Raw genomic sequence first — 14273 nt, 5'->3', positions numbered from 1 at the left:
CGGTACCTGCCATAAAACCGTTTTTTTTCAAATCCGATATTCTCCAAAACGGCTTATTCGATTTCAACGAAACTTTTTGTGAAGAAGCACTTATATAACTCAAATATAAGCCAAAAATAAAATTTCAAAAAAAATAATTTTTGGATTTTTAAAAAAATTTTGAAATTTTTTTTTGAAAAATAAAATTTTCGAAAACGGGACATTGTATTTTTTTGAAATTTTGTTTTTAAATGTGGATTAGTGATTTCTACAAAATGGCATACCAATTTTAATTTAAACTTTTTTTTTAAAGAAAATCTGTTTTTGGCCGATGATTCCGAAACACCCTGTGAAATAATTTTATTGAAATTCATTGGTATAACAGCCCTAGAAATGTCCTTCAAATAAAAAAAAAAATTGTACCGCTAACTCAATCCGTTCAAAAGTTATGATTTTTGCAACGAGATAAGTCATTTTGGACAACCGTGCGCCGTTCTAGTATTTCGATAGTATTTGAGATGTTTGAGTGTAAAACATACTAAGATTTAACTGAAGTACCGCACATACTATGGTGCATTGTGTTTCCTTCGTCATTCTTTGAAAACAATATTAGATAGTATCAAAAAAAACAAAGCCTTGAATACAAGTGATTGGCAGATGGCTTCAATAGTGATTCACTTTTATAGCATTGGCCTAGGAAATCAAATGTGAAAACAGGCCATGGGTGCTTGCTCCTTAAGTTCAAAGCTAGATAATTGAAATTTTTTGAGGGAAAGTTAAAAAAAAAATACAAAGTAGCTAGTTTTTCATTCACCTTATGAAATTGTAAAAACAAGATTTAAAAAATTTCAAGCTGAATATTTGTGTTGCCTAGAAATTGAAATAATTATGAAAAGGGTAAAAAAGGAGTTTGGTGACAGATAATTTTTTATTGAATTCTTTTTGCGTAGGGCAAGTTTAAGATTCGTTGAAATAATCAAAATCGAGATAACATTAAGACATGCCATTACGATGATAGAGAATGCCAAAATACAATTATATCTTTCTGTCGGTTTTTACACGGAGAAAAAAGCGTCACCTTTAAATAAGCTGATGCGCACATTAAATTTCATCACCTTAAAATAAGGTGATATCCGCTAAAAATAAGGTGATTCCACTTACCTAAACTCAGTTAAATTTAATGTGAACTTCATCTTATTTTAATGTGAATGTTCATCTTAAAAAAACCGACCAAAAATAAAATTTTTAATATTATAGTAACGCTTTGGCTTTAGTTGCAGTTTATCATACTCATTTCCAACTGACTTGTCACCTTAATTTAAGTTGAAAGTCATCTCAGCAAAAAACAACGCAGAAATCCTTTTAAATTAAGGTGCGATCCGCTTAATTCTATGTGGTCTGTTTTCTTTGTGATACCTATCATGAACTACAGCTTAAACAACTAAGGGGGTTTTCTTCAAATTTGGAGTCTTATGAGATTCCCTAGAGGCGAAATTGAAATTATATTTTAGGACACAATTTAACAGTACCTACCTTAACTGCATTCTTTTTAAATCAAATTTTTTTTGAAAAGTTATTAACGGTAGATGCCATAGAACTGTTTCCTTGATTTTTTCCGTTATTATTTTTAATAAACTTTGAAGGTTTTTTTTTTTTAAATAAAAAGTTCTTCAAGATTATATTGGTCGAGCATGAGCAATGCTCATTGAGCATGAGCATGTTGGACTTAAGTGGTTTTTAAAATGACGACCGATTGAATTTCTATTAAAACGAAATTTTAAAAATTCTTTCGTGGATTTTTACATGAAAAGCTTCAATATTCTAAATTTTATTTAATATCTCGCTTAAAAACACATTCTTCTCACTCAATAGTTTCGAATTATTGCAATTTTCTCTAAAATTTTTCTAAAGCTTTTGTTTAATCTTACACTCATGACTCATATTAGTTATAGCGCTAGTACAATAAAAATTCAATTCCCGTTTTTCTCAAAAAAACTCAAATAACAAATAAACGTCGGACATAGGAGTATTGTCATCAAAAACCTGGCCATAATTATTTTTCATGGTTTTTGTTATTATTTCTGTTTAAAATGAGTATTCCTACAAGAAAATACAATATAAATCTAGTTTTTGTTATTTTTACTTTTTTACCAAAAACTAAAAAAATTGATTAATGGCCTGTATACCCAATTCTCAGTTTCTTTTCTCTCTTCCCCAACCTTAATTAAGATCACCCAACATAAAATACATTAATAACATCAGTAAATTTAATTTAAAAATAAAATACGTTGCATAAAGTAAGGAGTATTTTATATCAGAAAGTGAAAAACTAATTGACCCTCGATTCTCTAAAGAGCAAATAAGAGCACCCAATTTTTGTTGCATTGTGTTAAAAAATATATAAACTAACTCATAAGTTTCAATTCATCGCAGAATAAGGGGGTATACTAAAACAAAATCATTAAAGTTCAAATAATAACATACTAAAAATATAAAGTTTTTAGATACTAGTTCTAAGCCCGAATTAAAATAGAAAAAACCATTTAACATTTTCAAAACTTTATTAATATCGTTAATAAATAACTGAAGAAGAATTCTCCATTAAAAAAAACCATTAGAAAAATATACTTTGATTTCTATAAAAAAAACTTTTTGACTAGTGAAATCGAACAAGGCATTCGATTTTTTCTGCCCTGTTCGATTTAGTCAAAAATTTTTTTTTTTATAGAAATCAAAGTATTTCGTATCACGTTTTTGACATATTATAATGCCAAAAATCAGAAAAATATTGTTTGGGACGTTCAAAATTCAATATCTCAAAAACTTTGCAGGTTAGAGCTATTCTAGTGCTTGATTCAAATTTAAAAGGTCAATGACCATTAGAAAAGTATAATTTGGTTTCTATGGAAAATTATTTCTCGCCAATATTACTGTCATTTACGGAAAAATCAATCTGAAAAATCATTTTTTTGTTTTTTTCAATTTTTCTCAATATTTTCTAAAACAAAAGTATAGTTTTTCCACACAATCTTTAAAAAACGGTTTTAAACTAAATAATTGCATTCCAAACTTTTCAAAAATCAAAAATTTTTTCGGTAACTTTTTTGATTGAAAAATAGGCAATTTTTTCAAATTAAATTCGTCAAAAATCCAAAAATTAATTTTTTGCTCAAAAAACAATTTTAATAGATAGAAAACATAACAAAGTAATTTTTAACCAAGTTTTGTTAAAATCCAACTATTTTTGTGAAAGATAAAAATAAAAAATCAAAAAATCGTATTTTTGCATTTTTTTTTTCAATATTTTTGAGGTTATAGAAAAAAATTGTTTTTTTTTTTTTTTTTTTTTTTTTTTTTTTATAATTAACGCGCACTTAAGGGAGTTAAATACCCTTAATATGTTAAACACAGTGAGAGCTTCAGGAAAATAGGGAGGGATTTAAAAGGAGAAACCGATGCACATTAGTTTTAAAGCTCTGGACATGAAAATGGCAGGGAAAAACAGAGGCGGGTAATATATTCCACATTCGTGTGGTGCGGCTAAAGAAAGAATCTCTGTATTTGACGGTAAAAGTTGTAGACATTTATACTACCTACAACTTTTGCATTTGACTTTTTTCGATAGGACGTCTAATTTTGACAGAAATCGTAAAAAACCATGATTTTTGACACCCACCCCACTTTTTCGCCCACCCACCCCCTTTCCCCCAATTTTTTTGTGGGCAATTTATTTTTCCCCTGTCATACCTATACCATTTATCCTAAATTTTCCCACCACCCAAATGCTGCTAATAATTTTTTCAACTTTCGCCTTCTGAAAACCGAATTGGCACTGGTCTTATTTTGATTTTCAGAAAATCGACTTATGACCAGGTTTTTACTGCAAATACTCCTGTGTGCGTCGTTGGCGGTTTTTGCTTTAATTTACATATGTTATTGTTTTTTTCCAATAACAACATAAAATTCTCAAAAAAACTAGATTTTCAGTAAAAAAAAATACTTTAAAGTCTATAATTTCCCTCATTTCATACATTTTTCATAGAGTGTGAAGTGCGCCAATAGAAAATGGGAATAGTAGTAACGAAGATACACAATGGTACCTGTAATCCTAGATTTTGATTTCCGAATAAAAAATTTTAAAAAATCGTAACATTGTGATGTGAGAAAAAGCGAGAATTCATTATAAGTAATTGTAATTTGCGATCAGTTGTTTAAATCTCCCGGGTTTTGGGTTAAGAACTATATCGCTATACCAAAACATTAGCTAGCCTCTTAGGTCCAATTTATTCACACTCCATTAAATTTAAAATTTGTATGCGATTTGACAGTTTTATAATTTTTAATGGAGCCTTTAAAAATAATGGAGAGTGAATAAATTGGGCCTTAGTTTGTTTTATCGAAGGAAACCGGAAACCCCTTTTATTCATTCTAGCCTAGCATCGAATAATTTATTCAAAACTGAGAGACGTAAACAAATGTTTAGAATTACAAAAATAATAGACAAAATTTATCTCATGATATTTTATATCTTATGTAAATGTAAACAATATCTGACAATAGATTTGCCTTCCAATAAAAATCATTGAAAATAATTAATTTGGCTCTAAAGTCACAGAAATACTGAAATGTTTGCTTTTTTTTTTCTTCATTAAATTGCTGAGATGAATTGAAATAAATATTTGTGTTAATTAGCTACGTGTTGATTCTTCATACATTTATCGAGTTTTATTTATTTTGTTTAATATTTTAGTTTATGCGCAATTTTACCTTGAGTAAAAATTGCAATTGTTTTTGTTTTTCATTATAAATTTTATAAAATTAAAAACTAAATATATACAATTAATTTGAAATTCTTCATTAAATTTTAATGTATTTTGATAAATATAATTGAAGTCTGCATTCATATGTGTTGGAAAATAAAAATAAACACACACTTATGCAAAAGAAACATCCGATGGGATATGGGAATAGATATTGAGATCACAAGGTGGTCGCATCTACGTAATGTGCAGAATACAATTATAAAAAGTGAAGAGCTAAAAGTAAAAAAAAAAAATAAGAGGAATGTGAATTAAATAAAATATAAACTATCTTGAATTTATTCTATTCACATATTCTGCCGACGCGACGTGCATTAGGAATCTGCTTGAATTTGGCAAATGCTTTTCGAAAATGTTTTTATCTTAATTGCAATTTTGTCTACGTATTGAGAATATATTTTTGTTCGACTTCGGAAGAAAACTTTAAATAGAATAGAGTTTTAAGAAGAATTTAATCAAATAAAATATTTAAAGTTTTTTTCATTCCTGCCTGGGAGTAAATAGTGCCAAATTTTTTCTGCACTTTTTTTTGTCATCTTCTTATATTTATTAAATTTTTGACAATATTTTTTACTACGATTTCTTAAATCTATTTGATTTATAAATTAAAATTTGGGTTTCAAGCAAGAATCCGTATAATCTTATAGAGCTATTACTATTTTATTTTTAAAATTTTACGCTTCTATTGTTAAAATGCTGGGTCACCCTCAGATGTGCTGATTGTTGTCGTTGCTAAATTATTTCTTGGCTCACGAAAGAATCTGAAAATATTCATTTACGAAGGCGTATTTCAGTTTTCGTTAGGTAGTTGTCGTGTGGCATTTTTGACGTCAACATTTACCTGTTAGAGTTGAGTGTCTTCTATAACTAGTTTGAATGGCGTGTAAAATATCAATATCAAGTCTAAGACATTATAAAATTAAAAAAAAAAAAAAAAAATTAATCGCTCATGAGTCCGAAATATTTTTGATACCATGATTAACATTGTCATTAATTAAAAGATATTAAGGTCGATAAAGCAAAAACTTTAAATATATTTTTTTTAATTTTTTAGCAAAAACTCTAAGTTTAAATATGTATTGTATGTATATTAGGGTGGATCAAAAGAATCGAAATTTTTTTTTTTTGATTTGGTACTCCGAAAAATCGATTGCTAGAAACCTCTAGAATATACACACCAAATATAAGCTCTTTATATTAATGGGAAGGTCCTCCGCTTCGCATTTTTCCATTTTTACATCAAGCTTCTACTAAAAAAAATCATTTTTTTTTTAAATTGACTTTTTAGCAAATTTCTTTACATATTCATGTAGGAAATTAAACGCTCTACAAAAAAGGCCCTGGACACTTTTTTCGTTTATCTAACCGTTTAATAGATATCTGAGGTCCAAAAATCGAGAAAATTTTTAGAAATTCGTTTTTTGTTCTTAATTTTGTAACAAATTGAAAAATTATAATAATCAAGCGTACAAGACATATTCTTGTAGGAAATAGATTGTTCCACAAAAAAAGTCTCATTAACTTTTTTAATTAATCTTTTCTTTCTAAAGATATTCGAGGTCAAAGTTTAAAAAAATTATAAAAACATTTTTTATTTTTAAAAATTTTCCAATTCACTGAAAATTCATTATTTTCAATTTAGAAAGACGTATTCTTGTAGGGGCTTAAACGTTCTCCAAAACATTTCTTGGCATCAAATTGATTGCTTTAACCGTTTTGAAGATATTCGTATCCAAATCGCAATGCATGCGGGTCCTAAGAAAACTATTGAAATCAGTGAGCATTGGTTTGGATACGAATATCTTCTAAACAGTTAGAGCAATCAATTTGATGATAAGGATTCCTTTGATATTTAAGCCCCTATAAGAATACTTGATAATAATGAATTTTCAGTAATTTAGAAAATTTTGAAAAGTAAAAAATGTTTTTATAATTTTTTTAAACTTTGACCTCAAATATCTTTAGAATGGTTAGATTAATGAAAAAAGTTAATGAGACCTTTTTTGTGGAGCAATGAATTTCTTACAAGAATAGGTCTTGCGCGTTTGATTATTATAATTTTTCAATTTGTTACAAAATTAAGAAAAAACGAATTTTTAAAGATTTTCTCGATTTTTGGACCTCAAATATCTATTAAACAGTTAGATAAAAGAAAAAAATGTAGAGGACCTTTTTTGTAGAGCGTTCAATTTCCTACAAGAATATGTAAAGAAATTTGCTAAAAAGTCAATTAATAAAAAAATTATTTTTTTTTTTAGTAGAAGCTTTATGTAAAAATGGAAAATTTCGAAGCGGAGGACCTTCCCATTAATATAAAGAGCTCATATTTGGTGTGTATATTCTAGAGGTGTCTAGCAATCGATTTTTCGGAGTACCAAATCAAAAAAAAGATTTTTTTGACCCACCCTAATGTATATATTTTTTGGCCTGAACGTGGAACTCACAATAGGGCTGAATGTTTTGATAAACTTATTTAGTTCTACGTCAAAATTCAGTGACATTACGTTTAAATGTTGAAAAACCTCTCGAAACAGTCAAAAAATCGTTAAAATACATTCAAATAATGAAGAAGTTTTGATAGATCTAACATAAAATATAAGCTATGAAAACTGTTGAGGTGATTCCTTAATTTAAAAATTTTTATGTATGGATTTTTAGTTTCGGCATATTGATTTTTATCCTAGAATGGAAAGTACTATAATCTCCGTACAGTGATATTTTTTACATATTTTTGCTTAAAAAAAATCATTTCCATCGGCATTTTTGAAAAAAAAATTATAAAATTAACTTCTGAAAATAAAAATTATGCCAATTTTTTTTTTAATTTCAAAACAGCGCCAGCGGTCAAAATAGGTATTTAAATTATTTTTTTTTTCAATCACTATTATTATATAAGTTAAATATGCAGCTATGTAATTAGATAATAAGATATAAAATTACACATTTTGAATAATAATGTGCCGAAGTGATAAATCATACTTTTAGAGCTATAAGTATGCTGATTCTTGGATTGTCCTAAATTACCAACAATTTTGACGATTTTTATACCTATAGATAGGAAAACAAAAATATTTTTTTTGCGGCAAAGTCATGAATAAGTTACATTATATAATATAGGTAAGTAGATATAGACCATACACTGAGGGAAAAAACGCAACGTAAAATGTAAAATGTTCAACGTTGATTTAATGTTGAAAAAATTAACATGAAACTTCTTCAAAATTAAATTGAAACAACGTAAGAAATTTTTTTTATTTTTGTAGGACAGCTGAAAAGAAAAAGAAGTTTCATGTTAATTTTTTCAACATTAAATCAACGTTGAACATTTTACATTTTACGTTGCGTTTTTTCCCCCAGTGCAGTGTACGAACCCTTTTCTTAATTCAAGCGTAATTAAACAAGCGTTTAACCAGAATTTTCAATCCAAAACAATATGTAAGATATATGTAAGATAAATACATAAAAGAAACACTTATTTATGACAGCTTTCCTATTTGTTTTCTTAAAAAAATTGATGATTTTAGCTTTATATTGTTGCCAACTGTGTTTCAAGTAAACAACAAAAGTTTAAATGTTCAATAAAACTAAATATTTAATTTTTAAACAAAATATGCGTTTTTAATCAAATCAAAAATTTTATTTTGGTTCAATAAAAACTGTAACCTTTCTTTTTTTTTTTGAACATTTTATGTTTGTATTATTTCATGTATTTTTAGTCTTTGCTTTAACATAGTTAGCAATAATAAAACGCCAAAATATTCGATTTGACAAAAAGACTAAATTTAATAAAATTCATTAAAGTCGCTTTCGGAAAATTGTAATTACTCGAAAAAAATTGTATGGGAGATACATTTTCGAAAAAAATTTATTGCAAAAAAAAATTACACCTTGGAAGTTTCAAAAAAAATCGTACCAAATTTCAAGTACGGATTTACCACAAGTTTAAGCTCCACCTTTATTTACATATGGATGCACCGACGACGCACAGACTGACGTACGTCACACAGTGCGGCGACCAGTGGAAAAAAGTCAAAAAATTTGACCTTCTAAAACCGGTTTTGAAGAATGCAAAATTATAGCCAGATGTCTAACTAGATGAACTGTAATTTTTTTTTTTGTAAAATGCAACTACAGCAAGCTACACAACCTCTTAAAGGTAACATGTCAAAAGTAGGCCATTTAGTGATGATTTACGAATAGCTGCACCACGGAGTTAAATTGCTCCAATTAAACCTGTTTTTAATTGGATACTCGTAAGAAGGGTAAGCTTAATATATTTTATTGGTTTTTTTTGCACTCCAAAGTCTTAGATCGTTTTAATAACCGGTAAAGTAACGGTTTATTTCTCACAAAACAGCTTATTTTCAAAGTTCAGCATAATTTTTGATTCACGTGCATTCCAACGACCTTTCCAAAAAGGTATCATTCATCCGCGTCCACCCGAGTCCCTGCTAGCTATGACTGATTGTTTCAAGCCTTTTTACACACAATTTGTATGAAAAACGCACTTTTTGAGTTATAAAAATAACAATCCTTAGTGTACTTATATGACAAAAACTTATAACCGAAATAAAAAATGTTTTTATACACAATTTACTTGCCATGAGACTAAAAAATAATGTTAAAAGAAAAGATCATACAAATTAGGCTGTTTTGAATTTTTTCCATACTTTGCACTGAATCAACGCACTGTGCGTCATCGTCATGACGAAAACCACTTTTTTGGACTTCATAACATTTGATTAAAACCTCGAATTTTTTTGATACGAAACCAATATAAAAAAAATTATAAAAAATATTTCTTTCTTTTCAGGCGCTTTGGCATATGCTGAATTAGGCACAATGAACACTTCATCGGGGGCTGAATGGGCCTATTTTATGGACGCATTCGGGCCAGCTCCGGCATTTTTGTTTTCATGGGTATCGACATTGGTGTTAAAGCCATCCCAAATGGCTATAATATGTCTTTCATTTGCTCAGTATGCAGTGGAGGCTTTCGTTAGTGAATGTGATCCACCAACGTCGGTTGTTAAGATGGTTGCATTAGTTGCAATTGGTATGTAATCTTTATTTCATTTACCATTTAATCATAAGCCATTGTCTAGCAGGAAACGAAATATGAAAAAAAAAGTCAAAAATACAAAACAAAATCTATCAAAAAAAAAAAAAAAAACTGTACACAAACAAAAAATTTATTATTTCTGTACTCCTCCTCCCTCCTCCAAAAACAGTGATGATTCTGTTCGTCAATTGTTATAGTGTTAACTTGGGAATGGCTGTACAGAATATATTTACAGCTGCCAAATTGGTCGCCGTACTGATTGTGATTTGTGGCGGAGCCTTTAAGCTATTTCAGGGAAATACTCAGCATCTACAGAACGCATTTAACGGACCACCACCGACATTTGGAGCCATAGCGACGGCTTTTTACACCGGTCTGTGGGCCTATGACGGTTGGAATAATTTGAATTATGTCACCGAAGAAATTAAAAATCCAAGCAAAAACCTACCGAGGTCAATTATAATTGGCATACCATTGGTAACATTGGCATATGCATTGATTAATATCTCATATCTGGCTGCTATGTCACCCACCGAAATGATTGAATCTGAGGCAGTTGCAGTTACATTTGGTAATCGGATATTGGGCGTTATGGCATGGCTGATGCCACTTAGTGTGACTATTAGTACATTTGGTAGTGCTAATGGTACTCTATTTGCAGCTGGACGGTATGTATATACGAAAGATGGAACTTAAGCTTAAAGTTAAGGTATGTGTTGCCAAATTAGTTTGATATTTAAGTAAAATTTAAGATTTAAGAAACCAAACAATTACGTCTGAATAAAGGTCGAAATCCTGTCATTTCGATCTGAGATCTCAAATAACGGTTTAAAATTCATTCATAAAAGTACCTACTTAATTTTTAAAAAAATCTATTAAAAAAATATTAAATAACTTGGCAACCGTGTTTCTGTAAAATATATTTCTTTTTCGAATAAAATGTTCATAAAAAACATTTTCCATTGTAGATTGTGCTTTGCTGCAAGTCGAGAGGGACATCTTCTTGACATTCTCTCTTATGTACATGTGCGTCGTTTAACACCAGCACCTGGTCTCATATTTCATGTAATTTTAAAATTTTTTTTAAATTTTTAAAAAAATTAATTAATTTTTTTTGATAATTTTAGTCATTAATTGCATCTGCTATGGTGCTATATGGTACCATTGATTCGTTGATTGATTTCTTCAGTTTCACCGCATGGATATTTTATGGCGGTGCTATGTTAGCGCTGATTGTGATGCGATATACAAAACCAAACTATCCGCGGCCATATAAAGTGCCACTTATCATTCCAGTTTTGGTTTTGGTCGTTTCGGCGTATCTTGTGGTTGCACCTATTATCGATAAGCCACAAATTGAGTATTTGTATGCTTTGGGATTTATATTTGCTGGATTGATCTTCTATGTTCCGTTTGTTAAGCTAGGAATGACACCGAGATTCATGCGTGAGTACCTATAATATTTTGGTTTTTTTAAATTTGCAAATCAAATTCACCTTCTTACAAATCAAATTAATATTTTGTATTAAATTGCATAGTTATTTGATTATAAATAATATAGCAAATTGTTCTTCATACAAAGAAGGTGAATTTGATTTGCAAAGTAGTGAAATTGGTTTGTGAATAGAATAATTTAATTTGAAAAACGATGAAATTAATTTTTAAAATGGCAAAAATTTAGAAAAATTAAGTCTTTTTCAAATTTTGTCTGTTACTATAAATACCAAACCTTCAGATTGAACATCATATCATAATACGTTTAATTGATCCAGCAGTTAAAATGATCATTATACCGTTCCCTATAAACAGTCAGAATTCATTCATACTTCTTAACTGTCAGACTTATTTTTAAGATTTATTTATTTGGCTGTCGTAGATGAGACAAAATTTGAGATGAATGTCTCTTCTGTTCACTATGGTGACATATAACCCAAACCCACCTAAATTTCCAAAATTGGTTTAACACAGTGCCTTTGAACCGTTTTTATTTGACTTTTTCTTCTTCAGTTTCCAACGATACACATTGGATCAATTGTCAATTAAAAATTCTTTCTCCAATAACAATTAAGCAAATCTTGATCCGCCGTGTTAAATCAAATGGAGGTAACTTAAATACAAAAGTGCAAAAGCTAACAGCTTAAAACATAAAAAGCACTTAACTTAATATTATTACCAAAATAACAAATATTATTTTTTTTTTTTTTGATTTTCGAGAAAAAATTAAGGTTTAAGGTGTGCGACTAATGATTTGGATTCTTCGGTTCGATCCTAGCCCGACAAACAATTTTGGTTCTATAAAGCTTTACAGATGCAATTGTTGCTTCTGTAAAGCATTATAGAAGAAAAATTATTGGTAGGGCGGTCTGGGCCCTATTTCACCAACTACAAGTTACAAGTACAATTTTGTAACTTGTAGATCACAAGTACAAATTTTTACAATGGAATTCTGTTTCACAAAGTATACAAATAAGTAATTCACAAATTTGTGATTATTGAACAAAAAAAAAAAATTACAAACAACTTTTGAAAACCACAAGTTTGTAGAATTACCGTTTCACCAATTATATTTTTTTCTTGTATAAAGAACAAGTTTAAACAACAAACTTGTAAAGCTCGTTATAGTCTTTGTGGTGATCGTTAAGTTACTTAGCTCATAACGACAGAGTTTAAAATTGGTTTCAAATGAAAATTAAGTTGATATTGAATATGAAAAAAATCCTATTTTAAACGGAAAACTGTCAAATAACTAATATTGTCACATCTTAGTAGTTTGATTAAATAAGAAAATTTTTCAAATGCCAAACAAAATTGTAAATAGTATTAAGATTTTTGTATTGCTAGATTATTTTTATATTTATTATTTTATAATGACATCCATGAATTTATAGCAGTAAAACAAAAGGTAAAATAATAATATTGTAAATAGTGAAGAAAATTAATAAAATAATTTAAGGAATGAAGAACTACAAATATGAACAATAAAAACCAACCTCTGTGATTAAAAGAGAACGAAATTTTACATACTTAAGAGGCAGGTTATAGCGATCAGGAAAATAATGCAAATATTTTTCAGTTGCAATACAAATTTTTTTAATGCAATTTTTTTTCATTATGAAATGTTTTTACTTGCAATAAATGATTTTTTTTTAATTTCAAATGCATTTTTAAAACCCTGAATAATAATAACATAGCTTTTCTAAAAATAATAATAATGGCCCTCGGCGTAAGGCCATTTTAAACACTCTAATCACTCTAAATACGTTTTTTACAAACTTGTATCAAAAATGACATACGTCTTGACTCTTGTAGAAAATGTTCACAAATAAGTAGAAGCTTGTAATTTTTTTCTTTGGTGAAACAGAAACCCACAAGAAACTTGAAAGCTCACAAATTTGTTACTTGTAAAATACAAGTTTCGGTAAAACAGAAAATTGATTTTTTCACAAATTAAAAATTGTAGATTACAAGTACAATTTTGTGATCACAGGAAACTGGTGAAACTGGGCCTTGGATGCCCCTGTTGAGAAGTTTTCAGTGATGCCATTGGTAATTTTTGGCGTCAAAAATTAAAAACAAAATCATTTTCTTAATTTTCGTCAGTGAAATTTCTGACAAAAAACTATGATGACAAGCTTTGAAGAAATTGACTCATTTTCTTATATCTCAAAAACGTTACTCTATTACGTAGTTTTTTTTTTTAACCTCGAATTCAGATTTAGATTATTGAAACCTATAAAAAAAGTTTATTTTGTTTAGGTAAACGAAAATTTTTGTTGGAGTCGTCATTTTTAATTAAAAAAAAAATTAAAAAAATGATTTTTGACGTCAGAAAGCATGAAACGCACCACTGTACTTTCAGGTGCTTGAAGGCAGCTGTTAGAAGGCAGATAGTGTTTAAATTCTTTCTCTTTGTAACAGTCGATGCCATGAAGGAATAAGTGTTTTGTATAACAAGTCGGTATGAGTAAATATTCGAGGCTTCTTACAAAAAATTGATTACTACTAGATACATATTAACACTAAAAAATGGAATTTTGAATTTACCAGTGCTAATTAATAAATTTATTTTTCATTTCAGACAAGGTAACTCTGTTTTTCCAATTGCTCTTGGAAGTTGTGCCAACATCAACTATGGCCATGTTCGAATGAATATTCTATACAGTTTAACCAAAAAAAAAAAAACAAATAAAATCTTACAGTCTTACTTTACTTTTACATATAGATTCTCAACTTGAATTAACAAGAAAAATAAAATCTTAGCTTATAGTAATGTGCTTAAAGATAACCATGTTCAAATTGTGTACATTTGATATTGTTATAAAAGATATATATGATACATATATATTTTTAAGTACCTAATTTAATATTAAAAAAAAAGGAAAGTTTACTTAAAAAAATAAAAAAAAAAATTA

General features: G+C 28.5%; 1 protein-coding gene across 2 annotated transcripts in view; it reads left to right on the top strand.

Moving 5' to 3' along the window:
• Nucleotides 1–14053, top strand: part of LOC129908402 (b(0,+)-type amino acid transporter 1) — a 70652-nt gene extending 56599 nt beyond the window's left edge. For both annotated transcript variants that reach the window (XM_055984862.1, XM_055984861.1), the window contains exons 4-8: nucleotides 9613–9855; nucleotides 10031–10529; nucleotides 10830–10926; nucleotides 10989–11307; nucleotides 13940–14053. In XM_055984862.1, the coding sequence (XP_055840837.1) occupies nucleotides 9613–9855; nucleotides 10031–10529; nucleotides 10830–10926; nucleotides 10989–11307; nucleotides 13940–14010 (1229 nt within the window). In that variant the 3' untranslated portion in view covers nucleotides 14011–14053. The remainder of the gene's footprint in view (nucleotides 1–9612; nucleotides 9856–10030; nucleotides 10530–10829; nucleotides 10927–10988; nucleotides 11308–13939) is intronic.
• Nucleotides 14054–14273: the final 220 nt, after the last annotated feature.

The sequence above is a fragment of the Episyrphus balteatus genome, chromosome 2, assembly GCF_945859705.1.
Source record: "Episyrphus balteatus chromosome 2, idEpiBalt1.1, whole genome shotgun sequence".
Classification (NCBI taxonomy): domain Eukaryota; kingdom Metazoa; phylum Arthropoda; class Insecta; order Diptera; family Syrphidae; genus Episyrphus; species Episyrphus balteatus.
This window is presented reverse-complemented; position numbering and strand designations above follow the sequence as displayed.